The 27,480-nt window shown below is 34.8% G+C and overlaps 1 protein-coding gene across 9 annotated transcripts in view; it reads right to left on the bottom strand.

The window, feature by feature from the left end:
- ANKRD17 (ankyrin repeat domain 17) overlaps positions 1-27,480 on the bottom strand; it is a 160,367-nt gene that overhangs the window by 60,562 nt on the left and 72,325 nt on the right. For 6 of the 9 annotated variants that reach the window (XM_061145803.1, XM_061145804.1, XM_061145810.1 and 3 more), the window contains exons 2-14: positions 21,376-21,529; positions 16,300-16,456; positions 13,491-13,638; positions 13,091-13,238; positions 11,699-11,932; positions 9,051-9,145; positions 6,898-7,135; positions 5,861-6,052; positions 5,357-5,490; positions 3,145-3,232; positions 1,602-1,729; positions 1,213-1,356; positions 475-577 (exon numbers count right to left, since the gene is read on the bottom strand). In XM_061145803.1, coding sequence (XP_061001786.1) covers positions 475-577; positions 1,213-1,356; positions 1,602-1,729; positions 3,145-3,232; positions 5,357-5,490; positions 5,861-6,052; positions 6,898-7,135; positions 9,051-9,145; positions 11,699-11,932; positions 13,091-13,238; positions 13,491-13,638; positions 16,300-16,456; positions 21,376-21,529 — 1,963 coding nt within the window. The remainder of the gene's footprint in view (positions 1-474; positions 578-1,212; positions 1,357-1,601; positions 1,730-3,144; positions 3,233-5,356; positions 5,491-5,860; positions 6,053-6,897; positions 7,136-9,050; positions 9,146-11,698; positions 11,933-13,090; positions 13,239-13,490; positions 13,639-16,299; positions 16,457-21,375; positions 21,530-27,480) is intronic. The other 3 variants (XM_061145805.1, XM_061145807.1, XM_061145812.1) reach the window with 1 other exon arrangement.

The following is a 27,480-nucleotide window of genomic DNA, read 5'->3' as shown; positions in this document are numbered from 1 at the left end:
AAACAACCATATCTGAAGTAACTTTGAATTCTTGGTTGAGAAAAGGTAATTCAGATATAAAATCTATATTAAACCAGTTATTCTAAAATAAAATTTAATTTTGATCTAGCTATTAATATTATGCCTTATATCACTACAGAAATTTTAGTAATTTACAAAAATGTCACCCAATTATACCCAGTCTAATATTTTAACATGAATAGAAATTACTAGTTATTAGAGAAAATCACAGATAATCAGAATTGCATCAAAGATGAGCATCTGAATTTCTAGTAATATTTCTCATTCCAGCACAAATTTGTGCTCTCAACTATGTTCTTTCCCAATAACATGCTTTTTTTCATTGTTTTAAAAAAATTTATGCCAACTTAGTAAAATTCATTTCTTCGTGGAAAAATAACTTTATATGGCTATTTTTTTTCAATCTTATCATTTTTACTTGGACAACCTGAAGGCTTTAGAAATATAACTGACCTTTATTCCTGATGGGAAGAGTGGTGGCAACATTGGCAGGTGGTTTGTCAGGCTCCTGAGGTGGGACAACCATGGGCAGTGCTTGAACTGGTACTCGCGGAGCCTAAGACAAATGAAACTGATTATATTTCTGCCTTTCCTATACCTTCCATTAAATAATATGCTTTAAATGATTCAGTTGGTAAAGAATCTGAATGCAATGTGGAAGACCTGGGTTCGATCCCTGGGTTGGGAAAATTCCCTGGAGGAGGGCATGGTAACCCACTCCAGTATTTTGGCCTAGAGAATCCCCATGGACAGAGGAGCCTGGCAGGCTGCAATCCATGGGGTCACAAATTATCAGATATGACTGTGCAATTGGATGTCAAAATATTTTTTAACATGACATAATCTCAGGGAACAATGTATTTACTTAAAATATGCTGGTATCAAATTATTTCCATGATTTTTCTTTTTCTGGCCATACCACAAAAGTGCCATCCACTGGGACAAGAAAATACCTCCAAGATATTTTTTTTAAATAGACTTGGAAATCAAAAGGTTATTCTGGCCATAGTAAGAAAGCAAAGCAAAATCATATCAATCTAGAATGTGAGTATTATACTGAATGGTCATTAACCGAATACATTATCTTTAAAGAGAATTGCATATTATAACAAAAAACAATCATTCTATGTCTGGAACTATGACTAAAAAAGGGATCAAGATAATATAAAATGCTTCAGTTTAGAATCTTACCCTATTTAAATCGTGGGATGGGGGGGTTAATTGAGTGACATCTGGTGGAGGGGCTGAAAGCAAATTATTAGGATAGTCCAAAAGATAGCAAACAACGCTTGTATGACCACCTTTTGCTGCTTCTATCAACATAGTCGAGCCATCCTAAAAGAGTGAATATGGAAAGGGAAAAAACAGTTTTGCAAATTAATTTACAGAACCATCAAGGAAGATAAAGCCAACAGGTCCCAAATACATTACAGTTTCAATTTTAGTAAAGAATACTTTCCTCTAAAAACAGAAAATGAACACATTCAGAATGTCAATACAAGTTGAACTTGTAGATAACGTGTTATGCTCAAGAGTGAAGATTAATTCACAATGCTACCTGAAACATTTGAGTGACATACTTTTAAACGGTGAGTAGGATCTGCCCCATGAGCCAGAAGCAGTTCCACCACTGCCAGATGGCCCCCTGCACAGGCCAGGGACAGGACAGTGTGGTCGTTATTAGCTGTGGTTCTATTCACATTTGCTCCTAAAACAGACAACCCAAGAAAAATAATGTTAATAGAATGTTGTTTCTTAAATTATGGTAGACTTCAAAATCAAAAAGTAGAGAGAACAGGATGATGAAGCCCCACATATTCATTACCCAGCTTCAATGATTATAAACATGGCCAATCTCATTTCACATATACCCACATCCATTCTCCTCTCCCATCTTGAATTATTCTAAAATAAATCCCAAACATATAATTTCATCCATAAATGTTTAAGTATGCAACATTAAAAATTAAGGATAAAAGTTTATATTACTCGTAATATAATCACTGTTTTATAAAAGTAAAATATAAAGTTTTATCTAAATTTTTGTATCTTCAGTGGGCAAGATGACTAAAAACCAATAAATAAATAAATCACACTGCCCTCTACGGGCCAAATAATGGAAGAAATTAACAAAAAATAGGAAGTAATAGTAGTAAAATTCTCATCCCTGATTTGCAGCACTGTGCGAGGCATGTGGGAAATGGAAAAAATAGCAGGAAGAAACTGGAATCAGATTCATTAATTAAACAAAGGAAGAGAGGAGATAATAGCTGAAAATAATTTCATTCTTGAATATCATGTGTTATGCATAAACATGTAACACAAATAAATGTTTAAATTGCCTAAAATAATTTGACCAATACATTATTTCTGATTTATCAACAAACTTCAGTAGTTTTGGTAAGAAAGAAATGGCATATATTGCCTTTTTAATTGTATATCGTCTACATAGTCTCTTTTTATCAATGCTGAATCAAAAGTAAAATCTCTAATCTCCTATACTGAAGTTCATGAAAAAGTTTCAACTTGAACTCATATAGTAAATACCTAAGAGATAATTTAAAGAAAGTAATAATATGCTACTTTTGTTAATTAGGATATTGGTTTTCAAATAGAATAAATGACCATGAATAAAAATGCATTTTTGGCATATTTTTTCCATTTCAATTTTTAGCTTTTTTTGGGTGGGCTGTGTTATATCTATGATTACGTCTTTATATTTTACAAAGAAGGAAACCTAGGCCCAGGGAAATATAAATAAAGGAGAAAAGTGTCTTGCCTTCAAGTTAATCAGTGGCAGAAACTTGGCACAAAAATCCAGGTTTCCAGATAAATTATTACAAGAACAGAACAGACTTCAAGCAATCTAAACCCTCATTTACATAGAGAAATTTTTCTTTATTGAAATGTTACTCAACAAGTGTGTTACCCAGTATGACAACTCTTCATAGAATGGTTCTGTGTTGCAGGGTATTTATCAACTACCCACTCACAAAAATCTCAAGAGCATTCCTCCATCACATGATACCCACAAAATGTCCTTTACCTCTAAATCTCTTAATACCCAAGGGCAGGGAATAGACATCTCTGGGAAAAAAAAATCACTGCCTTACACAAACCTACCTTTACTAATTAGGAACTGAACAGTACAAACATGGCCAGCTCGTGCAGCTTTCATTAAAGGAGTTCTTCCACCTTCAGATTCATGCTCCTGTTTAAAAAATACAGACTTACTTGGTATTTAATTTCTAGTGAGCAATTATTCTTTTTCATGAAAATCAAAATGAAAAGAATTGGACTAATTTTGGAATCTAAATATATTAAGTAACATGCTCTGAAGTAAATCAAGGAATACATTCTTTAAACTATCTCCAGTTAGAAGCATGCTCTTTGGAAATATATTAAGAACTGAAATTATATTCAGTGATTGCTGTGCCCTTATCTGAATCCATCTGGCTAATTTTTCCTTCTCTCTCTACCAAAGGGATTGTGGAATTTGAGCGACGAATGGCACTCTAGCATAGCCCTCTCCAAACAATCAACATTATCTCCATCCACTACAAGTAATTTTCTTTTCCTAAGTTTTTATCTTATCCGTATGAATTTCTAAAGTACACCACTCTCTCTTATATACTTCTCATTATTTCTATTTTACCTTACATATAGAGTGATAATTTAAATATCTTTTTAATACTACTAACAACAAGATATTACTACAGATTTCTGGGTTTCAAAAGAATGGGGAACCAACTGCATTCTTGTGATTCAGAATATCAGCACAGGAAAAATTTTCAGGTCTTACAGTATAAAGGTTTGAGAAAACTACCTTTTATAAAGCATTTTATATGTCAATCTTTTTACACTTACATCTGATGATTTTTCTCTTAAGTCACACACTAAGTTGTTTTAACTGCAATTAACTAAGCAAGATTACATTGCTGCCATGTTTCACAGTCACTGTGGTAAACACTGGAAATATAGCCCCTAAGCTGAAGTAGGTCAAAACCTAATAAGAGAAATAGGCACATAACGAGCTAGAATATAACATGCATTGTAAGCTCTTCAAGAGTTGTACCAGCTGAAAGAGACCACAACAGTAATCTAATTTAACCTTTTCCTTTCACAAATGAGAAGTTAAATAAATTTTAAGAAACCAGTTAATTGAGGAGCTTGTTTCTGTCTGTGTGAATTTCTGTCATAAACTATGAACTGCTACATGAAAACACACAGGTGTTCATGGTTTACCTAAAACCTACTTTTCTTACTCCCACACAGGCTAAACTGGAAGAATGCCTCCCCCACCCCCCGCCGAATTGCTTCATTTTTCCCTCTCTCTCAGTCTGTACTCATACTAATTTTTCCAACTGGAGGTACCTCTTTTGTTACAACATTACAGTATCTACCTTTCTAAACCTTATCCGGCCCCAAACATAACATCTCAGATGACGTCTTCACCCCCTCTGAGCTGTTAACCCTTTCCCTGAGAATGACCTCAGTATTTCACCCTTCTCACTAAAAGTCATCCGAGGGGACTGCCCTGGTGGATCAGTGGCAAAAAACCCACCTGCCTGTACAGGAGACAGGAGTTCGATCCCTGGTCTGGGAAGATCCTTCATGCCGCAGAACAACGAAACCCCTGCACCAGAACTACCCCGTTCGCGCTCTAGAGCCCAGGGAGCCACAATTACTGAGGCCTGTGCACCCCTGAGCCTGTGCTCCACAACAAGAGAAGCCACTGCAATGAGAAGGCCACGTACTGCATCTAGAGAGCATCCCCCCACTTGCCATAACTAGAAAAAGCCCAAGCAGCATAACTGGAAGAAGACGCAGCACAGCCAAAAAATTAAATAAATAAATCTTAAAAAAAAAAAAGGTATCTGAGAGAAAATATTACATATCTTTTTAACTCCTTAATTTATTAATGCTTTGAATAGTATAGGTACAATTTATTTCCTAACCTAAACTACAGTGAAGTGCCCCTAAGCAATATGTGCCTTTTTATGACAAATCAAAGAAACTTCTAAAAATAGTTAAGTACCTAAAAGAAAATTTGTACTAATTATTACCATTAATTATTAACATATCAAACACAAAATTTTCCCCTTTTTTGTAGGGGGAAAGAGGTTGTTGACTGGATATTGCTGCTAACGAGGAAATAAGAATGGACACAAAACAGCGTAGGGAAAAAGTATGACTAAACAAATAAACAATGGTGAAAAGGTGAACATAAAATTAGAAGTAAAGAAATACCTTTTGTCTACAGGCTCCACAGGATTTTAAGTTAATTTCTTGTCTTAGCTTTAAGTATTAAGATTTAGAAAGTGCCGTGGCTTACCAGATCTGCTCCTGCCTGAAGTAAGACATCGGCTACATCGGTATGACCATTCTCACAGGCATACGTTAGTGCTGTATCCCCTGTTGCTGTTGTTGCGTGAACATTAGCTCCTGCAGTGGTGTTAGACACACAGCCTTAACAAAGGAATCATAAGACACAAATGTGGACACTGAAATTTCTTTTAGAGAAGCCATATCGCCTCAGATTACACCAAATAGCCTTATTCATTTCTAGAAATAGAGAATATTGTCTGCATGTTTAAAAGCAAAAAAGAAAAAAACTAGAAACAGACTACTGCTTAAAATTAAAACTGCAGATACTCTGAACAGTAATAAGGTCAATTATTTACTCAGAATACACACAAAAACGTACCTTATTATTTTTCTATACACATTCAGTGCATCATACATCAGGAAAAAAGTTATTTGCATTGCAACACTTTTACTTATATAAATCATGCCAAAAAAAAAAAAAAAACCACCTCCCAAATGCAAAAATGCCTACCTGCAGCTAATAAGTATTTAACTAACTCCAAATGACCCTCTTGAGCAGCTTCCATTAAAGGGGTAGAACACCCCAGTTCTATATCAGCTCCTGCCTTAATTAAAAAGTCTGCCACTTCCAGAAAGCCTCCACAGCAAGCCAAAGTCAAGGCAGTTTCTTGAGTTTCTTCTGTCTGTGCATTGATATTTGCTCCTAAAATATATTTAAAGAAAGTCATTAACTTATTCCAGAGATAAGCAAAGAATGGTTATTGCCTAATAAATTATATTTCAAAAATGAACATTTATATTACTTTATTAAATTATAAAGTGCCTCTCCCCCCACTTCAAGAGGCAGTTAAAAATAAAGAAAACTATCAAAACCACATCTGTGAGTCCATATTTGATATACACTGCTGGAATAAGATTCAGCCAGAAGGTGTTGATACAAGTCATGTGATTTAAGGACTTAGGAAAAATAAAACATAGTCCCTTGTTATAAAGATCCAAAATAATGATGGTAAAGATGTTGATGAAAATAACATATAATATTTAACATGCTATTTGTCAGGCAATATTTAATGCATTTTACATATTTTTATTAGCTCCATTTTTGCAGCTAAGGAAATGAGATTAATTAACCTGTCCAAGATCACAACATTTATCATCACTACTACCACCATCACCACAGCTAACACTTAACTGGCACAACATGACAAAAATGTCCTAAAAGCTTTATATGTATCTATAAACTCTCACAATACTACTAGAGATGATAATTTTTAAGGCACAGAAAGTTAGAAATATATAACCTACAACCCTACCCACCCCCTAGTTCTTTCTGTTTTTATTCGCATAGCACACAAAGCCTCTGAAAGGTCTTAAATATTAAAGTATATTTAATTTTATTTAGCACAGTATGGTGTTATTTTCAGAGCAAATACTTTAGCACCTCATTATGAATCTATTGGAAAGATGAAATAATTAAATTCAACTTCATAAATTATCATCTTACATGTTACAGATTTATGCCTTAGTATCTTGATTGGTATTGGTTACCTTGGCCTAAAAGTAAAGCCACCATTTCTTCATGTCCTTCACGAGCGGCTTCCATCAGTGGTGTATAGCCTTCATCATTGACTTCTTCCAGGCTAGCTCCTCTCTCAATAAGCAAAGCTGCAAGTTCCACGTGCCCACCACATGCAGCCAAAGTCAATGGCGATTCAAATGAATCAGCAGGCATGTTCACTTGGGCACCACTGTCAAGAAGCAACCTAGCTACTTCGACATGGCCATCCTGATTACAATGCAATTAAAAAAGTGAATCAGCACCATTAAAAAAATCGTCAAAAATACTTCTCAACTGTTAGACAATGAAGTTCACTGATCTCAATCCAAATAAGAATTAATCAGTCTACATTTAAGAGCTGAGTAAGCAAGTTGACCTATTTCAACTCCTTTAGTATTTATTGTAGTGGTAGAGACTGAGGATATAAAATATGTAGAAAAATACTTCCAATCAAAAAATGTATTTACCAACAGGAAAAAAACACAGTTAAATACACAAAACAAGAGATTACTATGAGATAACATCAATACTGCATAGTATAAGCTTAAATGCTAAAAGGATAAAGTTTAGAAAGGGGAAAGTAGGATTTTCATAGGAACCTTAAGGACAAGCAAATTTCTGATTAGGTAGAAAAAGAAAAATGTAATGCTTTTTAGAGTGGGGGAATTCAGCATGATATATTAGTGAAAGGGGAACACAATACACATGGTACTTCCTTTGTTGTTCACAATCAAATGCCAGTGAAAATTAATAAAAAGAAGTTCTCAGTTAATTATCTTTTGTCTCCTTTATCAGTCTCCCTTTCCCACAGCTTTCCTCCCTTTCCCAAACTACTGGCAACTCCACGGCTCACTTTTCCATTCTTTCTTCTTTTGATATACTTTTTCCTTCTTCATTACCTCATAGATATTTCATCTTCTTTCAAACATGTCATGCCCATTTTTACCTTGGTACTTGCCATATTACACAACTTTAATGGTTTTAAGACTATTTGACTTACTTGCTGTTACCATGCTGTTCCTTTAGCTCAGACTTTTCTTCCTCCATAAGCAGTCAACTCTTATATTTCCTTCAAAGTCCAGTTTAAAACCTCAGTCTCTTAGCAAGTCTCTAAACCTATGGCCCCTACTAATATCTTTCATTTGCTTATAACATTTAATTCCATTGCATGCAGAGTAGGTCCACAGAATATTCCGTTTTAATTATTTAATCTACACATAGGTTGTTTCTCTAGTGGGGGTCACAAGACTGTTTTAAGTTCCTTATGGGGATATTACTGAGCATTTTACACACATTTTGTCATTTAATACTCAAAACAACCCTAAAGAAGGATATTCTCCTCATTTTAACAGGTGGGGAACTCTAAACCCTCCAAGAAAACCTGTTTGTTCAAAAGAATGATTTAACACTGGTATGGCAATAAGAAAAACAAAAATGGCTTAAATGGCTACTTAATATTTTTTAAATTACTAATTAAAATTTAACATCCTTTCAATAATCATTCTCTGAAGGGAAGTTGAGACAAGAAACCAAATTAATTTGGGGTCATTTTATCTTTGGTATGTTTTCTCTTAAATCTGTCTATAAAGTTATTATGATACGTTTCTGTGCCACAAGTCACAGACTGAAATACAAAAGTTTAAGAGTACTATTATTATACATTCTCAAGAACAAACTAAAGTTCTTAAAAAAAGGAATTCAGGGTTGAGAAAAGACCACAACAGAGGAAGAATTATGTAACACAAACAATATTCTAATTTCAAATTTTTCATAAATTTTAAATTATGGGTTTTATGAACATGTTTACTTTGTATTATGTACATACTCTTGTGGATTATGATCTCATCTTTAACATCCTTGATCAATCTGTCAGAAAGTCATTTTTGCACCAATTATATAAAACCAGTATAGTTATGTGAGACCAAGAAAATGAAGGTTGTGCTACAAAGCTTCAGAAAGCACTCTGATAAAAGTTAATGTTGTTCAACTGGCTCTGAAAATGACTGATAACTCAGATAGCTAAGGTTCTGATCCACGGTAAGTCAAGATAAACAGAATCTTTGAACACAGGGAAATGGCACTCATTATCCACTGGCTCTGTCTCTACCTAATATATAAACTTTAAGTATTTCACCAATCTTACCATGCAAGCCTCCATTAAAGCAGTGTGCATTTCATCTGTTTTATGCTCTTGATCTGCGCCTGCTTCCAAAAGAAATCGCACCATCTCTAGATGTCCTAAACCAAAAATTTATAAGATTACTTAAAATATTTTATTACTCCAAAAAAGTAGTTATAATATTTTGAAAACCTGTATTTAACTTACAGTAATAAATATATCAGCAGAATACTAAAATCAGCTACAAGCCACCCTTGACGGCCCAACACAAATTATACAAGTAATCTGTGCTGTTCTACTCCTTACCCTTTTGCCCCAGAAAATGCTGCTACTAGAATCCTCGCTGCAGGTGAACAAGGTTGGCACTAAAATGCAGCACCTGGAATATCCCCTCCACAACCTTGTTAAGCCCAGGCATGTCACAGTTATTTATACTATAGACTAAACTAGCTTTTGTGAACTGCAGCCTAGGATGAAAAATCACCAATGAAGTTATTTTTATGAGGCAATGAGCTTTAAGTTTCAATAACAAACTCACAGATGTTTCAGGAACAAGCTGTTTGTAAGGTGGAAACTGTATATGTCAAAATATCCTTGAAACATCACCATTTATATTTATCCATTTAGATATTAATGTATATATAGATATATACATATATATATTTACATAGTTTCAAATAAACCATAATCTTCAATTCACATAATGAATACCTTATAGGTAGTTACAAACATTACCAATTATATTTTTAAAAGGACTTCCGATACCATGTAAGAAACAATAGAAAAGTTACTAATTTCTCCCCCTACTTTATCTGGAATTAGCTGCAGTCAATTCTCAATCAACTTGGAACGGAGTGAAGGACTGGATAGCAGAATCATAGTTAAAACTAAATTAACTTTGGTGAGTAAGTGTTGTATCTGCCATACCTTGTTTTTGCTAACAAATTATATTTCCTTCCTCTCTGTCATTCTCCCTTCCCAAAGATCCACATCTACGTTTAGTCTTGGCCTGAATTCTAGCCCTTCCCCATCTCCTCCATGTCAATTTGTATCCTAGGAGACTCACGAGAAATAGAGCCAAGTTAAGAGTGTGTACAGATCCTTGGAAGTAGCAGAAATGTTCTCCAGGAGCTCAGTTCTTTATCCAGTTTCTTTAATAAAAGCCTGCAAGCCCTAACCTCAGCAGGATGGGGCTACAAGCAAAGCAGAGAGGGAAGAGTAGTTATATATAAGCCCATCTCAATGCTCACTGGCCAGTTGGCTTTCAGTGATAAAATGGAGCCAGTTTCTCTTTCAAACTATTTGTGAAAAGGTGAGAGAGAAAGCCACCCAATCAGCCTGCCCTAGAGGCTGCCCCGAGGCTTAATTCCTCTCCTCACAATGAAGATCAACCTCTGCTTAACTACCAAACAGAAGTGGAGAACTAAGAGACCTCAGCTGGGCTTCCTAAACACCCTTAATCTGAATTATCTGTAACACCAGATAATCAAAAGTCCTCCGGAGCCTATTTTAACATTTAACTTAAATTTTAGTCATTTATTTGTATAAGGATTATTTTAGCCATGTTTTTAAGTGAAATTATTCCAAAAGACCTAACAAAACTTTGGCTGCTCTGAAATAGAAAAACAACCTTGGGGCCAACACAACAGTGAGGAAATCAAAGTCCTGGGTGCTAAATTTAAGGAGACATTCACTCACAAGCTAGTGGACGTGAAGCTTCAGCCACTGAGAGTGAGTGCTTCCTTAAATTTTGTACTTTGCCTTTCAAGAGCTTTTTCTTGATGCCTCTGGGTCAAAAATGTATCACTTATCTTAGGACAGAAACAAGACACAGCTGCCGATGGTAGAAAACACTGAACTGAATGGCTATGTACATATAGTATTTCATGAGAATTTCTTTCTGAAAAGTTTCTTCATTTATACACATTTATCTGTCATAAAGATTGATTCTGAAATATCTAAGTCATTAGCTAGCTGAAGATTAAGTATTTATTCAGACAATTATCTTCACCCCCAAAATAAGATATTTTATTCTGTTGTCAATATTTTCAGTTGACTGATGTCACTTAGAAGACTATGTTACTAACCCCTTTGTACAACTGTATCTGGGCAGGTAGATTCAATTTCAACCAGCTCTTCCTATATAACACGAGTTGATGATACTCTAAAAAATTGTTCTTTTGAATACAAACTCCCTCCACACCACTTATAATTTTTTTTTTTCCATATATCCTCCCTTTCTCTTCCATTTTTCTCCTTCTTCATGAGAAACAGCTTACATACCTTCTTGTTAATAAATCATTTTAGCTTCCACTGCATTTACTTTAAATTTACAGGCTAAATACTTCTGAATTCAATAGGATTCTTTTGTGTAAACCAGGCAAAACACAAGCATAAACATTAAAAAGTACAATGCATATTAAAATTATGTTTCTGATAAAACTGGATCAGTTACTATTTTTCATTGACAATATTTATAATACTGAATATTTTTTAAATTATATAAACTTTACATACTAAAAACTTTTAACCTCTGAAATACTTTACTTTTATTTATAACATACTACATATTATTACCATCTTTTATTTTTTAAGTGAATAACCATACTACATAAACTGTCATTTCATGAGTTTAAAAACCTCATTTAAAAAAAAAAATTTTTTTACTGTACCTTTGTAACAAGCTAATGTAAGGGCACTCTCTTTAAATTCATTGGAATGCGTATTAATGCCAGCCCCATTTTCTAGCAGCAATCTGGCTACTTCCACATGTCCAGCACTTCCAGCTTCCATAAGAGGAGTATGACCATTTTCATTATGGTCCTCAATACTAGCACCGGATTCCAAGAGCACCTTTACAACATCTACATACCCTCCAGCACAAGCATATGTAAGTGCTGTATTGCCTATTTTAATGAAGAAAAATAGACATTCAGATAAAATAGCAAAATAAAACAGGTTTATTTAGCATCAAAGAGAAAACTGACATAGGAGACTATAAAACTTTAATAAATTTAGCTCTTACACTTATACATATAATTATTTTCTTTATTACATTTTATCTTACTGAAACCAACTCCCTATTTTTTCCATTTCAAAATCAGGGTTAAACACATGAGGAAAATCATATACACTTATCACAACTGTAGAGTTATAAAAGAACTGAGCAATTCTGAAACAAACTTTTCTCATGAGAAAAAAGTCACATTCATTCTAACTTTAATCTGGGAAATGTTTCCCAAAGTGTATTTTTTCTTTAGATTGCAATTATTCATCATATATAGATATACCTCATACTGGTCCTTTTAATCACATGTTGCTTTTACTACAACTTTAAACATCAATTAACTGGTAGTTAAAGTTAAAATAATTTCAAAAACATTCCCTCTTAATGATAAAAATTTCCCATGTTAAGAGGGGGGAAAAAGTTAACCTCTGGGTAAAATAAGGATTCCTAAAACCTCCTCAAATCAGAACCTACAGACCTTTAAAATTATTTAAAATACTTAATAAATTTGAAAATCTTGCATGAAGGAAATGCACGAAATATATTTTCATATATTTTATAGCTTTGATAGAAATTCATCTATGCCCAAGTTTGAAAGAAAAAAAAAAATTGATTTAGATTGACATTCTGTCTCTTGTGGAGCATAATGTCTTTGTTTTCTTCTAGGCCACAATTTAGTAACACTAGACAAGGACAGACCTACCTTCTGCCGCATATCCTTCTTGTTCTTCTCCCTATCTTCCCTTCCCTTTTTCCCTGATAAATAGAAAACCTGGGTTTGGGAGGAGTAGCCCATACTTCTTTATTTCTAAGAAAATGGTCCTTCTAACCCAGTCAGTGTTTAATATAAAAGAACGAAGGCCAAGATAGCCCTCATACACAAAACAGGAGATATTTCATTCAAAACACACTGTATATACGTTAAGCCTAATGCACAGACGTACACAAATCTGCAATACTGATAACTGCAAAAGCAACACTAATGAGCACTTTCATCTGAATTAATTACTAACAGAGGGTGTTAAGATTTAAATACTGAAAAAGAGGTATGTATAACCTGTTGAAGACTGTGCATTGACATCAGCTTTATGAGCTAGCAGCAACTTCACAATTTTGACATGTCCTCCATTAGCAGCAGCCATTAAGGGTGTAATGTCACCTTTGATCCCCCTATCTTCCACATTCGCATGCATTGCCAACAAAACCTTACAAAAGAAGAAGTTTAAAGGATATTAGAAAATTATATATTCATCAAAATTTCTTGAACATACATTTACATTAACCCTACCTAGTCATATTACAGAAAAAAGCCAATAAACAAAAAAAAAATCTAACAAAACTATTTCTTGAAATGAGCCTGATAGTTGATTTCATTTCATTATTTCCTTAATACACAGGCCAAATTTTGACAAAACAAACAAAAAAAAACCTGTGAGCTTTATTTTGATAATACAAACCTGTGCAAGCTCATAATATCCAGCAGAACAAGCTAAACAAAGAAGGCTCTCCCCTTCCTCGGTATGTTCATTTACACTTCGCCCTTCAATGAGTAACTTTCGCACAGCATTTACATCTCCTTCTGAACAGGCTTCTGCCAAACTGCGGCTATTAGGAGAAGAATATTATGACATCAGGATGTAAGAAAATAAAAAATCGCCTGGCATTAAGTATTGATTTTTGAAGTTAATCTGGACAGTAGCACTAAATAGGAATGATTATTTCAATATGACTCATAACAAAAAGAAAATAAAATTATTCAGTTCACTGAGTGGAGTGGGTAGCCATTCCCAACCCAGGAAATGAACCCAGGTTTCCCTCATTGCAGGCAGATTCTTTACCGTCTGAGCCACCAGGGAAGCCTGAGTTTTTAAAATCTACATATAAAAGTCACTCAATTAAAATTATCAACATTACATACTGTTTTCAGTCATGTAACTGAAAGACAGTTTTATTTACTATTTGTAGGTGAAAAAAACCCCAAAATGCAAAACATAAAATTGCATAGAAAATCACATGAAGAAAAATTTGAGTTACAACTATACTTCTGTTTGCACAGCTCAGCCATTAGAAAAATTTTGTAAAATTTAATGAAATGGGTAAAACTTTCACTAATTATAAAGGCTTATCTGGGTTTTTCAATTAAGTAAAGGGAAATGAGACAGGAAAGTTTTGAGCACGTACTTTGGACTAATCTTATAAATAACTATGATGCTGGAGAAGACTCTTCAGAGTCCCTTGGACTGCAAGATCAAACGAGTCAATTCTAAAAGAAATCAGTCCCGAATATTCATTGGAAGGACTGATGCTGAAGCTGAAACTCCAATACTTTGGCTACCTGATGCGAAGAGCCGACTTACTGGAAAAGACCCTGATGCTGGGAAAAATTGAAGGCAGGAGGAGAAGGGGATGACAGAGGATGAGATGGTTGGCTGGCTAGTAAAACTGAATGGTAACTAAGGAACAGAACCTGAGGTTAACTAGAGTCAATCAATGAGAAGGATGGTAAAATAAATTAATTAAAACTTAGATGAATGAAGGCAAGAGTTATGAGAAACAGCAAATTCACACTCTTGTTAATATTATATAACCTCTCCTTCAGTCTTAAAAATACTATTATACAAAAGACAATTCTTGAATGTTATTTTTTATTCTCTAAATTCATACACAAAAGAATATTCCTATTTCCTCAACTGTTTAAAGGCAATGGCTAAAATGCAGTTGACCCCTGAACAACATGGGGGTCAGGGGTAACCACACTCCACTCAGTTGAAAATCTGCAAATAACTTAACAGTAAGCCCTCCATATATATGTAGTTCCTCTGTATCTACAGTTCCTCTATATCTGTGTTTCTGTATCTATATATTCAACCAACCAGACTGTGCAGCAGTATAGTACTTATTATCAAAAAAGTCCTGTGCTGGGAGTTCCCTGGGAGTCTAGAGGTTAGGATTTGGCTCTCACTGCTGGGGCCCGGGTTTAATCCCGAGTCAGGGAACTGAGATCCCACAAGCTCCGCAGAGCAGCCAAAAAAAACAAAGAAAAAAAAAAACAAACCTGTGTATAAATGGGCCTGTGCAGTCAGGCCTGTGTTGTTCAAGGGTCAACTGTAAATAAAATGGCTTAATGGCTTCTTTTTAATTAAAGGGAAAAAAAGAAGTCTTTGAGGAATCAAGACAGTAACATGTTATTAATGGTTCTTTTCCAGCTGCTTCCCTGGCATTATATTTTTAACTATACTATCCATAATTGTTTTATATACAAGATGATGTGATTTTTTTTTTACTGCATAACATCATTAGAAAAACTTAAAAGGCCAAGTCACAAAATATTTACTGAGTTCTTACTAAATGTGAAGTATTATATAAAAGGAACTATAGGACATAGAAAGATAACATCCTTCGAAAACAATCACATTCAAGTTATGGAAACTAGATCTACAAAATTTTTGAACATTCAAAAACAAATAAAAACCATCCCTTCAAAATGGTCAGAACTATGCACATGAATGGAGAAGGAAAGGGCAACCCACTCCAGTATTCTTGCCTGGAGAATCCTATGGACAGAGGAGCCTGGCGGGCTATAGTCCATGGGGTTGCAACAGTCAGACACGACTTAGCGACTAAACCACCACCACTACCATACACATGAAGTGGCTTCCCTGGTGGCTCAGACCATAAAGAAACTGCCTGCAATGTAGATCAGGGTTCCATCCCTGGGTCGGAAAGATCCCTGGAGAAGGTAATGGCAACCCACTCCAGTATTCCTGCCTGGAGAAATCCATGGAAAGAAGATCCTGGTGGGCTACAGTTCACAGGATAACAAAGACTGGGACATGACTGAGCAACTTTCACTTTTTTTTTCCTTCATGCACATGAAGTAGAAAATGGTATGACTAATTAGAAATCATTGACTTCTTTGTCAGGAAAACATTAAAAAAAATAATAAAACAAAATCGAAATCAGCAAAAGGTCTTTTATAACATTGGCAAGAAGTCAGTTTTGTAGTCAGATAGGGGTGTTCTGGCTCTGCTACTTGTTATTTATTTGATCTTGATTAAGTTATTTCTTTTCAGTTTTTCATAAATGAAATGGGAATAAAAATAAAATCTATACCTAAGGTTTTTTGGAGTATAAACAAGGTATCAAATGTAAAGTGGTTATTTAGTACAGTATCAGGCACAAAATATACACGCTCAGTAAATGTTAGCTATTTTTATTATCTTTAAAAAAATATTTTTATACTGATCACAGTAGAAATATACTTACTTGTCCGACTGCCCTGCATTTGCTGTGCTTTCAGCTCTCATACGAGTAAGTGCAGCAGCAGCTTCATCCAACGCACAACTAACAGATGACGTCAACCTCCGAAGCACTTCAGGATCTGCAAAGGCTTTACCATCAGCCGTAGATAATTTGCCTATTCCTATTATATTATTTTCACACCAATTTGGATATACCCAAAAGGAGAAACAAAGCAAAATTCAAGTTACTTAACTGTTTATGTTAACTTCCAAATGATATACTGGACAGATATATTGCCTGGCCAGAATCTTTTGGGAAAGCACGGTTCTCCAACTGTCTAATAATCTTACTCCTTCTATGTGGTCCATACATGCTCAACTCTGTGACTCTCTGGTTCTAGAAATGGGTCGCTGGTATATGCTGGAACAACTAGGTATCCAGAGAGGTTTGTTATACATTAGAAGAAGAACCTATGTTTAAAGGTTGCCAAATTGCCAAGCACTATTTAGCCACTTTTATCATCACAAGGAGAAAAAGACTACCGAAAATAAGTCAACATAGAGGAGAGCAGAGAAATACAAAGGAGATATTACTGATAAAGGTTATATTTGATTCATTGATTCTAGCAGTGCCAGAAGCTAGCACCAACCCCATATTTTGGTATATAGCCACTTTAGCTTAAGAATATTTAGTTGGGCTACTACCACTTGTGATCAAAAAATGGCCTGAAAAGACATTACAGGCTACATAAAAGATAACCTACCTATGAGTATCTATTTGCTTCAAATTACAACTACAACTTAATACACACACCCAAAATCATGTCTACAAGCATCATGTCTAAAAAAGACATTTAGAATAGCAAATTTTTTTTAAAAACTTCAAAAAGCAGAAATGGTTAGTTAGCACGTACATGAGATATAACTTGTTGCTATTCTAGATATTACTATAAAGCAAGCTAATCTCTAACTTAGTTACTACTCTAACTCAGTGGTGTTTAATACAGGCTGCCCATCAGTGAAGCCATTCAAGAGTTCAGATGTTGAGCTCTCCTATATCTAAAGATATAATTCAGGTGAAAGTGAGGCCTAGGGATCTACATATTTTAAAAACTCTAAGAAGATGCTGATGTACAACCAGGATTTAAGAACCTTTGTTCTAACTTGAAGATAAAATATCTAATGTTATAAGGGATATTAAGGAACCCCACTACTTAACACATGGTTCATAAACAAAAAGCATTCTTGTCATTGGGGAGTTTGTTAGAAATGGAGAATCTCAGAACCCAAAGTTACCAACTGATAACCTACATTTTTAAAGAAGACCCCTATATGATTCAAATATAAGTTTTAAAGCAAACTATTTAACCAAGACAAAGACCAAAAAGATCTCCCAAATGATGATAATAAACATATTTGGGCAGATTTCTTTTAATAGTGGAAGGGCTCAAGAATATCATATAAGTTTGTGTTTGAAGTTTATAAAAAGTTTACATGCATTTGCTTTTCTTTCTGAAAAATTCAAGATATGAAATATAACATCTTATGGAATAAATCTGGCAAGAAGCCTTTCTGACTTTAGATGTAACAAATGTAAGGAGCAATCAAATTTAGTGTCTGCTACAATCAAGATGTACAAAGAATAAAAACAGTCTTGGTTTGATAAGACAGATACCTACTGTATAATTCCTACTACTAATATAAAAAGCCAGCTATAGTCTAAACCTGCTATAGTAGTATTAGTCAATAAGACATCTGTGGTTAGTTAAATATCCTAACATTATTAAGACCAAGCTTACAGATGCATTCTCACATGGGAGAATTAGCGCTAACATTTTAGCCAGCTCTCACTGGATATTTAACAACTGTTTGTCAATGACAGCAACAGAACCGTTAAACAAGAGAATACATCTGGATCAGTAGAAAGTAATTCCCGTTTTAAGAAGAAATAACATTGAAAACAAAATATTTTATATTAAATTTTTATGAACTTCTTGAATCTTCATAAGATATCTATTTTATAAAAATAACTAGGAAGTAACCTAAGAAATATATAGCAACTTTTCAAATAAATAGTGATTGAAAATTAATCTCACCATTCTGGATTACTGTGATCTTTTTCACTAGTCTTATTCAATTATTAGATATTAATCAGTTGAGATCAAATAAAAGATGCATGACCAGATTATTTTTTTCAAGTTAGGACACTTAATCAATTGAACAACAGAACCATATAACTTCAAAGGAGAGGTGAATTAAAAAATTAGATTTCTTATTTCAAGATTATTTTAAGACAATTATTTCTGCTCTTTTTCTTCTTAGAACTTACTCAAGGAAAACTAAAATATAACAGGAACTTCATCTTTGATAAAACTAGAAGAAATTTATAAATCAAAGATAATATTAATGAATACAAAGTAAAGAGGAGATGTAACTGACTTGGCAAAACAAAGCAAGCAGAATCATAGATAATCAAGAGAAACAAGGTGATTGGCCCTGTAGGCTATATACAGGTTCCGGTATAAGGGTGAGGTTTGAGTTGGAAAACAGAGAGACTGGCTGAACACCTATGAGGAGCATTTAGACATTTAAGACTCCATCCACAAACTGCACAGCAGATGACTGTTCTCTAAACAAACTAAACCAGAAAGACCCTGGGCTAGGACACATCAAGTATAGATGAAGAAGAGAGAATACTAAATTGAAAATGAGGATCAGATGAGCATATGCATGATAAACAGTGAGATCCTTGGCCCCCTTTCTACTCTCAGCTCTCAAAACGCTGGCAGCCAGCATTTCTATTTCACTAGGCAAAAATGTGTGTGTGTTGCGTGTCTGTCGCTCAGTCATGTCTGACTCTTGGACTGTAGCCCACCAGACTCCTCTGTCCATGGGATTCTCCAGGCAAGAATACAAGAGTGGGTTGCCATTCCCTTCTCCAGGGGATCTTCCCAACCCAGGGATCAAACTCAGGTCTCCTGCATTGCAGGCAGATTCTTTACCATCTAAGACACCAGGGAAGCCTAGACAAAAACAGGCAAGAAATTAAACAGCCACAGAGAAAAGACTTTAAGATATTGACATTTGGGGTTTCAAAGAAATGGAGTGGCTTCTGTGGAGTGGACAACTGTCTGTGGACAGACAATTATTGGTATATTAGGGATTCTAAAATGTTCCCAAGAATACCCAGCTCTAGTGTACACACTATATATAATCTTTGGGACTGTGAATTTGACAGATTTTTATCCTCATGATTAGCTTCCCTGATACCTCAGTTGGTAAAGAATCCGCCTGCAATGCAAGAGACCCCAGTTTGATTCCTGAATTGGGAAGATCCACTGGAGAAAGAATAGGCTATCCACTCCAATATTCTTGGGCTTCTCTTGTGGCTCAGCTGGTAAAGAATCCACCTCCATTGCGGGAGACCTGGGTTCAATCCCTGGTTGGGAAGATCCCCTGGAGAAGGGAAAGGCTACCCACTCCAGTATTCTGACCTGGAGAATTCCATGAACTGTATAGTCCATGGGGTTGCAAAGAGTCAACATGACTGAGCGACTTTCACTTTTCCCATGGAATAGCTGACCTGAAGATAACAAGGTTATCTGAGTGGGCCTGACCCTATCAAACATGACCCCAGGAAGAGCAAAGAAATTTCTACAGCTTGTTGGAGAAAAGAAGTCAGAGATTCAAAGCACAAGGATTCTACATGCCATGCTGATATGAAGATGAAGGAAATGTGGACAGTCTCAAACAGGTTTGCTATACAGGAGAGCACTTCCAGTTGACAGTCTACGAATATCAAGATCTCAGTCCCATAATTCCAAGGAACTGAATTCCGCTACCAACATAATAAACTTGGAATTTTCTTCTATAGCCTACAGATGAGAACTCAGTTTAGCTGATATCTTGACTGTTAGCTACTATAAACAAATTGGGAAAAAATGGGAATAAATACAAAGATGAGGAAAACAAAGCAACTATTAGCATTCTAAAAAAGGAATTCTATCTCCAAAGATAGCTCCTTTCAGCTGAAATGTACTTTCATGTAGCATCTTTAAACCTGGTTTTGCCTCTTCGGACAAGAGAAAACAAACAGCTCTCTTGTATTCAATTCAAGTCTCTTCATCTTCAGGAGAATCATTCCCTGTTACTCTTATGACGTATTTTTAAATGATTTCACAATTTTCATTTCCCTCACTTTACAAGGTTTTAAAAACAGTGTATGACCCCAAAAATGGAAGGAATTATACATAGTCAATTCTTATTATTCATGGTAATTATGTTCTGTAAAGTCACTGGGAACACTCAATCAATGAATACTGAACCACTCCTCCAAGAGGAGATACAGGGCTAGGTGCCTGGAAGACTGGCCTGAGCATCTGCATCAATCAGTCAATACATAAGCTTGTTTCATGTGTTTTTAATATATTATACTTGATTCTTTAACACTGAACACACAGGTAACAGCACTGTAACTCAAGCTGAAAAGGCTTATCTAATATACCTATTTTCTCCTCAAGGCACATCACAGCCTGCTCACATTTAGAACACTAGAAAGCACTTCAGCATTATACTCGGGAGCCATTTTAAACAGTGAAATTACCAACAAAAGGCACAAAAATGTAGAAAATGTAACCCGAAGTAGATTGTGGAAAGGACACTTGATTATGAGAGCTGACACAAGAAGGCAGAGAGCATCGTCTCAGCAGAAAACATGCACATAGAATAAATCAAAATTTTCACCGTTCTGTGCATTTCTATGAAAGACAGAAAGAGCTGTGAGTATTAATATGGGGATATAAATACATTTTAAAAAGTGGATGAGCTTGCAAAAATGGAATTCAAGATGAATATAAACTGACCATATATGAAGTCTCTGTTTATAAGGTTTACAGTAACCTGTCAATTGTATTCTGGCAATGAAAATGTGCTTTCATGAAATGTTCCATGTAATTCTCCAGAAAGTAATCCTTAACTCTTATGAATAGTCTTATACTAAATATCTAAGATCATACATTTATAATAACTAGAAATTTTAAGAGTCATATGAACTTTGGAAAATTAGGTAGGCTTATTATGCATGCAGAGTTTGCAGACTTACCTGCAGCTTCTAATAAAGCTTCCAGTCTGGCTTGTGTTTCTGGATCTACTGTCCTGAGGTCTGCACCATCAGCAGTACCTGACAAAAGTAACTTGGAAGCCGTTTCCAGCATTGGATTTTCCAAATCATCTTGATCCAAAATGAAAGACTCCACCTAGAAAACAAATACCAAAAATGGAAGGAAGGGAGAAATGAAAGGAGAAAAGGAAAGTGGGAAGAGAAACAAACAGAAGAAAAAGGAAGAAGAGAGAAAAATATTTTAACGTCAGTATCAATGATAAATACAATGCAATCTTAAATAATTTCAATGGAATATATAAGCCCACAGTTCAAAGTAGCAAATTAAATTTGTAGAATATTTTAAGAATGTATTATTCATATCATATGTAATCTATTTGTTTTCCTTACTGAAATCATAGGTGTTCGTCTATTTTCATGGGGGAAGGGTAGCGGATGAGGGAGGTTATGATGTTAATAGAAATGTTTGACTTCGCTAGAAGACTTAAATCAGCTGTTCTCAGGACACCCTTATACACCTGTAAAGTACTATGCTGCTCCCAAAGACTTCCCTTAGGGGTTATATTTACTAATATTTATCAAATTCAAAATCAAACTACAATATCAAAGTGTTAGTCACTTCAGTCGTGTCCGACTTTGCGACCCCATGGACTGTAGCCTGCCAGGTTCTCTGTCCATGGGATTCTCCAGGCAAGAAAACTGGAGTGGGTTGCCATTTCCTTCTCCAACAATATCAGAAATCACATCATTAATATCACTACTGGTTTCATTACAAAAGTTTTTAAGTACTGCAAAGCTGTGAAGCTCAGGCAAATAAAATTTTTCCGAAATTCTAATTTGTGCCTATAAGCTTAATTTTATCACTAATAACAAATACTGACTGTTTTCCTTAAAGTGATAGGCTCACTTCGATCATTTTTGAGAACACTTGCCAAATGTCTTAAGTTTGACAGACATAGTGTGTCTGTCAGTGGTAGTGCTCTATGTGTACTTCCCATTTTATCACATGGTAGCATTCAAAGGATATGTAATCATATATGGAGATGTCAAAAAATTAATATTTACTGGTTTATCAAGATTATTCTTCAGGTGAAACTGGCTTTTTAATGTTATAGCTCTGAGTATACGGCGATGACAAACACAGCAACACTAGTACAGTTTGATGCCACGGCCTTAGCTACCATTGCTTTCCTATCATGTGCAAACACATCAACCCAGTAAAAAGGCAAGTGACACATTAGTATAGTGATGAAAATGATTTTGACCTTTTGAACATTCTGAAATGATTTCTGAGAACTTGAGAGGGCTGCAGATCATACAATGAGAACCACTGATACAGTAACATATACTAGACTCAATGAAAAGAAATATAAAGAATTAGAAATGGCAGCTCTTAAGACTTTTAAGGGAAAAGTTTTATTTAGACATCCCTTGTCATAGTGCTACTTACGAATAGGTAGAAAGATGTATTTTTTTTTAGTTTGCTGATAAAAAGGTGATAGTTATTATATAAAATATCACTAGCATGATTGGGTAAAATTTATTTCACAAGTTTAAAGTACTTTTAACACTGTAATAACTAAAATGAAATAAATTCTTAACCAACATAACATCAGAAATTCTGTATTCCATTCCATCTTTGAAAGTCACCTGTTTAGCAATCAGACATAAATCCTATTTTTAATCTACACATATTTAATACTGAATGTTAAATTTGGGGGTGATAATGTTTCTTTCAAAATTTCCCTTAAGCTAATGCAGTTTAATGTGAAATAATATTTCATATTTCTAATATTTCAAATATAAATACACAGAGAATAGTTTGAAAATAATCACTAATTCTTTGAAAACTTTCCAGAACTTTACTGTATATTAACTTTAAAAATCTATAACAACTGCCATGATGGGTAGGAGATTAAAAAAAACAATTTTTTTTAATAAACTTTAAATTATTTCTAAAGGGAGCTGTGAAAGCCTAAGTGTTATATATTAGGAAGTGGACTTTTTACCATGGTTTGGTCATAGAATTATGTGATTCAAAAAACTATAGTGGCACTATAGTGGCAAAAACTATGTCTTTCTATCTTTAACCATGGTTCAGAATATGAGTCTTTACAGAGAAAACATTGCATCCCAATGATATTTTCTCTGTTAAAGTATCTACAGGTTTTCAGTACAATAGAAGACAAAAAGAAAAAAAAAAAAGAGTAAATAACCATGAAAAAAATGTACATAGGTAAAATGAACAGATAAAAATTAAATATTTCAAATTAACATTTTAGAAAACACAAAGTATCAAAGAGTAGTGAAAGTGTGTTAGTCACTCAGTGGTGTCGGACTCGGCGACACTCTGTCCATGGAATTCTCTAGGCAAGAATACTGAAGTGGGTAGCCATTCCCTCTTCCAGGGGATCTTTGTGACCCAGGGATCAAACCTGGGTCTCCTGCATTGCAGGCAGATTCTTTACCACCTGAGCCAAACAGCAGTGCGGACTGCCAAACCAAAAGTACAGAGCAAAGGTACTAAAACTGCTCAAAGGAGACAATGCAAGCAAAAAAAAAATATAAAGGGATTTTGACCAAAATAACTAATTGGTATAAGAAAAAAGGAGAAGAAGAAATACAGTATTGGTAGACAAGCATAAAATTTCTACATGCTAGAATATAGGATTTACTATAGGAAAAGTCAGAAAGTTACAAATTAGACCATAGAAGGTATTAAATCTCAATCAAAAGCAATTTCCTGATATAAGGTCCCCTTAACGCCACACCGCATCTTAACTAAGTTTGGTGAAAATTTACTAAGAAAAATACACCTCAGTCTTTTCATGAGGCATACGAAGTGCAGAAATATGTTTAATTAAATCAATTCCATAAAAGTTCTTTTTTTTGGCTAGGCAACTTGAAGGATCTTAATTCCTCGGTCTAGGAATTGAATCTGCACACTCAGCAGGGAAAGCCAGGAGTACTAACCACTGGATCCCAAGAAAATTTCCATCCATAAAAGTTCCTACAGGGATTTCCCTGGTGGTCCAGTGGTTAAAAATCCCACCTTCCAACACAAGGGACTCAATCCCCCGTTGGGGAACTAAGAGTCCACGTATCTAAGACGGGGGAGTACCTAAGCCCTAACCACCAGAACTACTGGGTCCATACGCCGCAACTAGAGAGAAGCCCGTGTGCCACAATGAAGAGCCCACATGCTGCAACTAATACTCCACACAGCCAAATAGCTAAATCAATGTTTTCGAAAGCTCTTACATTGATTTTCAAAGCCCACTATTTGTTGTTGTTGTATAGTCGCTAAGTTATGTCTGACTCTTGCGACCCACGGACTTGTAGCCCTTCAGCCTCCTCTGTTCATGGGATTTTCCCAGGCAAGAATACTGGAGGGGGTTGCCATTTTCTCCTCCAAGGGATCTTCCCAACCCAGGGATCCAGCCTCGACTCTTGGTTGGCAGGTGGATTCTTAACCACTGAGCCGCCTGGGAAACCCCCACTATTTTTACTATGTGAAGAACCTGGTATTTAAAAAAACAGTAGATTCAAATGCCTATGAAATGCTCTATAAAGATTTTTTTAAAAGGCATACAATGAAAGAAAAGAACAGGAATGGATATCTATTATATCCTGCCCTACCTCCCAATTTATGAAGAAGAAACTAATTTCAAGGATACCATCAGGATCTAAAGACCTAGGTACCATTACTGCTTCATTTGCTACCTATGAGAGCTAAGCAAGTTATCTCATCCATCTCTAAATGCTTATTCTGCATAACTTTGTCATAAATTTTTCACATGACTAATTATATATATATGTGTGTGTGTGTGTATATATATATATATATATATATTTTTTTTTTTTTTTTTGGTCTATCTAAACTCCATGGAAATGGGGAATTTGTTTGGAGCACTGGTATGGAGCCACCAGAATGATGCCTATCTCACTGTGAGGACTCAAGTATTTCTTGAATGAATAAGAGATGATTTGAGGCTCCTTTCTTTTCAGATTCTAAAAGGTTGTAGTGTATTTGGAGAAGGGAGAGGTAGTTATTTAAAGGTATATTTTCTAGATATAGAAAAGTCAAGTATTAATTAGGTAGCAGGTATGGCAAAATGCTATATTCATTGATATATTAAACACACTTTTATTACTGTTTTTGAGTAAGAGATACTGCTGTTTACTAATATCAGATGTGTAAAATTAAGCCTTGTATCTAGGAACTTACTTCTTTAATGTGAGAATGAAAATATACAGTAACAATAATACAGAGTAGAAGTGCATAAGGTAAAAAGAGAGAGAGAAAAAGAGTCATAGGAGTTCTGAAGAGGAAGTAGAAGACAACTCCTTCCTTTAACACCAATTCCTCTTCCTACCTGAAAAGATTGTTGAACGACATTATAGAACATGTAGATTTAAGGAGATGCAGTCACAAAAATACAAAAACAAGTAACTCTTTATTCAAAGGTCAACTAAGATACAGGCATGCACCTCCTTAACATGTCCTTAGCTAAGGAAACTCAGATTAAAAACCAAAATACAATTAGGCTAGATTCAAACCGGACTCATTTTTATCATATTATTTCTATAGAAAAAATTCATTTTCAATCACAGCCAAGTTCTGGAACATTAAAAATGGTTTGAATAATAAATTCACATAAATATTCTGAAACTCCTTAGATGAAATGTATAAATAACTTTTATGAAGAGGGGGAGAGACAGAAGGAAATGAATGTCTTTATTAAATTCATTCTTCCCTAAAGAAAATAATCTGTCAAAGTTATCGATATTCAAAGCATGACAATTTAAATTATATCTAAACTACTTTGGATGCGCAGTTTTGACTAGCTGGATATTTTATAAAATGGTGGGTGTGCATCAAATTCTTGTCTAATGCAAAGAACAAAATGCACAAGTCTTAGAAATCACCAGGTTCAGTTTATTGCTACAAATGAGAAAACAGAAGCACAGGATCTGTATTTAAACAGCAATTTTCTAAACATCAAACAAAAAGAGACCAGTTATACAATTAATAAGTTCCAATATTCTTTCCACTAGTAAAAGAGGCTGCTGTTTCACTTTGCTCTAGAAAAGCTAACTTTAAATTCTGTACTTAAGGGATAAAGCTGCCATCACCTGAACCCAATGTTTAATTACAAAAAGTAAGACAACTGAACATTATATGCCCCTGATTTATGTAACATAAAATATACAGTACCTCCTCTGAAGTACTGTTGCCTCCTTGAATTAACTTCTAGTGTATAAAAATTACTAAGGCAAGTATGTGGAACAACTGAAATTGGGGCTTCTCAATCTTGGCATTGCTGACATTATGAGCCAGAGAATTCTCTGTTGCTGGGAGCTGCCCTACACGCTTCAGGATGTTTAGCAGCATCCCTGGCTTCTACCCACTAGGTGCCAACAGCAACCCTATCAAGGCTGCAACACCAAAAGCATCTGCAGACAGTGCCAGTGTCCCCTTGGAGGAAATAACAAAAACAAAAAATTCTAGGGATGGGAAGCTGAGAACCACTGAGTTAAACAGAAGCAAACAGAAACAGCTAAAATACAGAATATGTTTTAAAAGACAGAGAAAGACAGTAAAAGGGAAGAACTGCTCTAAACTAGAGACAGTCTAGAGACATAACCAGCAAAATAATACAGACCTTACTTGAAATTTTCAAGGCAAATGAAGAAATCTGAACATGAGTTGGGTATTAAATAGTATAAAGGAATCACTCTGGTTAGATAAGAAACTGCTTTTAATATTTTAGAGATGCATGTTGGGAGTATACACAAACACTGTCAGGAATTTGCCATAAAGTATTTCAGGAAAACAAAAGTTGTGTAGCAAATTCTTGATAATGCTAAATCTGAAAAGGAGATTTACAGAGGTTTTATTTCATGAGTCTTTATACTTTTGTGTACACTAAATCCTTTTAGTTTTTAAAATTTCAGGGTGATGCTTTACTACACATGTTGCTTTTATTTAAAAAAAAAAAATCACTCAACAGTAATACTATCCAATTAACAAAGTATTTTTTTACTTTTTCCTCAAAATAAACTGAACACAAATGCTTAACAATA

This window comes from Dama dama, chromosome 6 (assembly GCF_033118175.1).
Source record: "Dama dama isolate Ldn47 chromosome 6, ASM3311817v1, whole genome shotgun sequence".
NCBI lineage: Eukaryota > Metazoa > Chordata > Mammalia > Artiodactyla > Cervidae > Dama > Dama dama.
The sequence above is the reverse complement of the archived record's forward strand: the minus strand, read 5'-3'. Positions and strand labels throughout refer to the sequence as shown.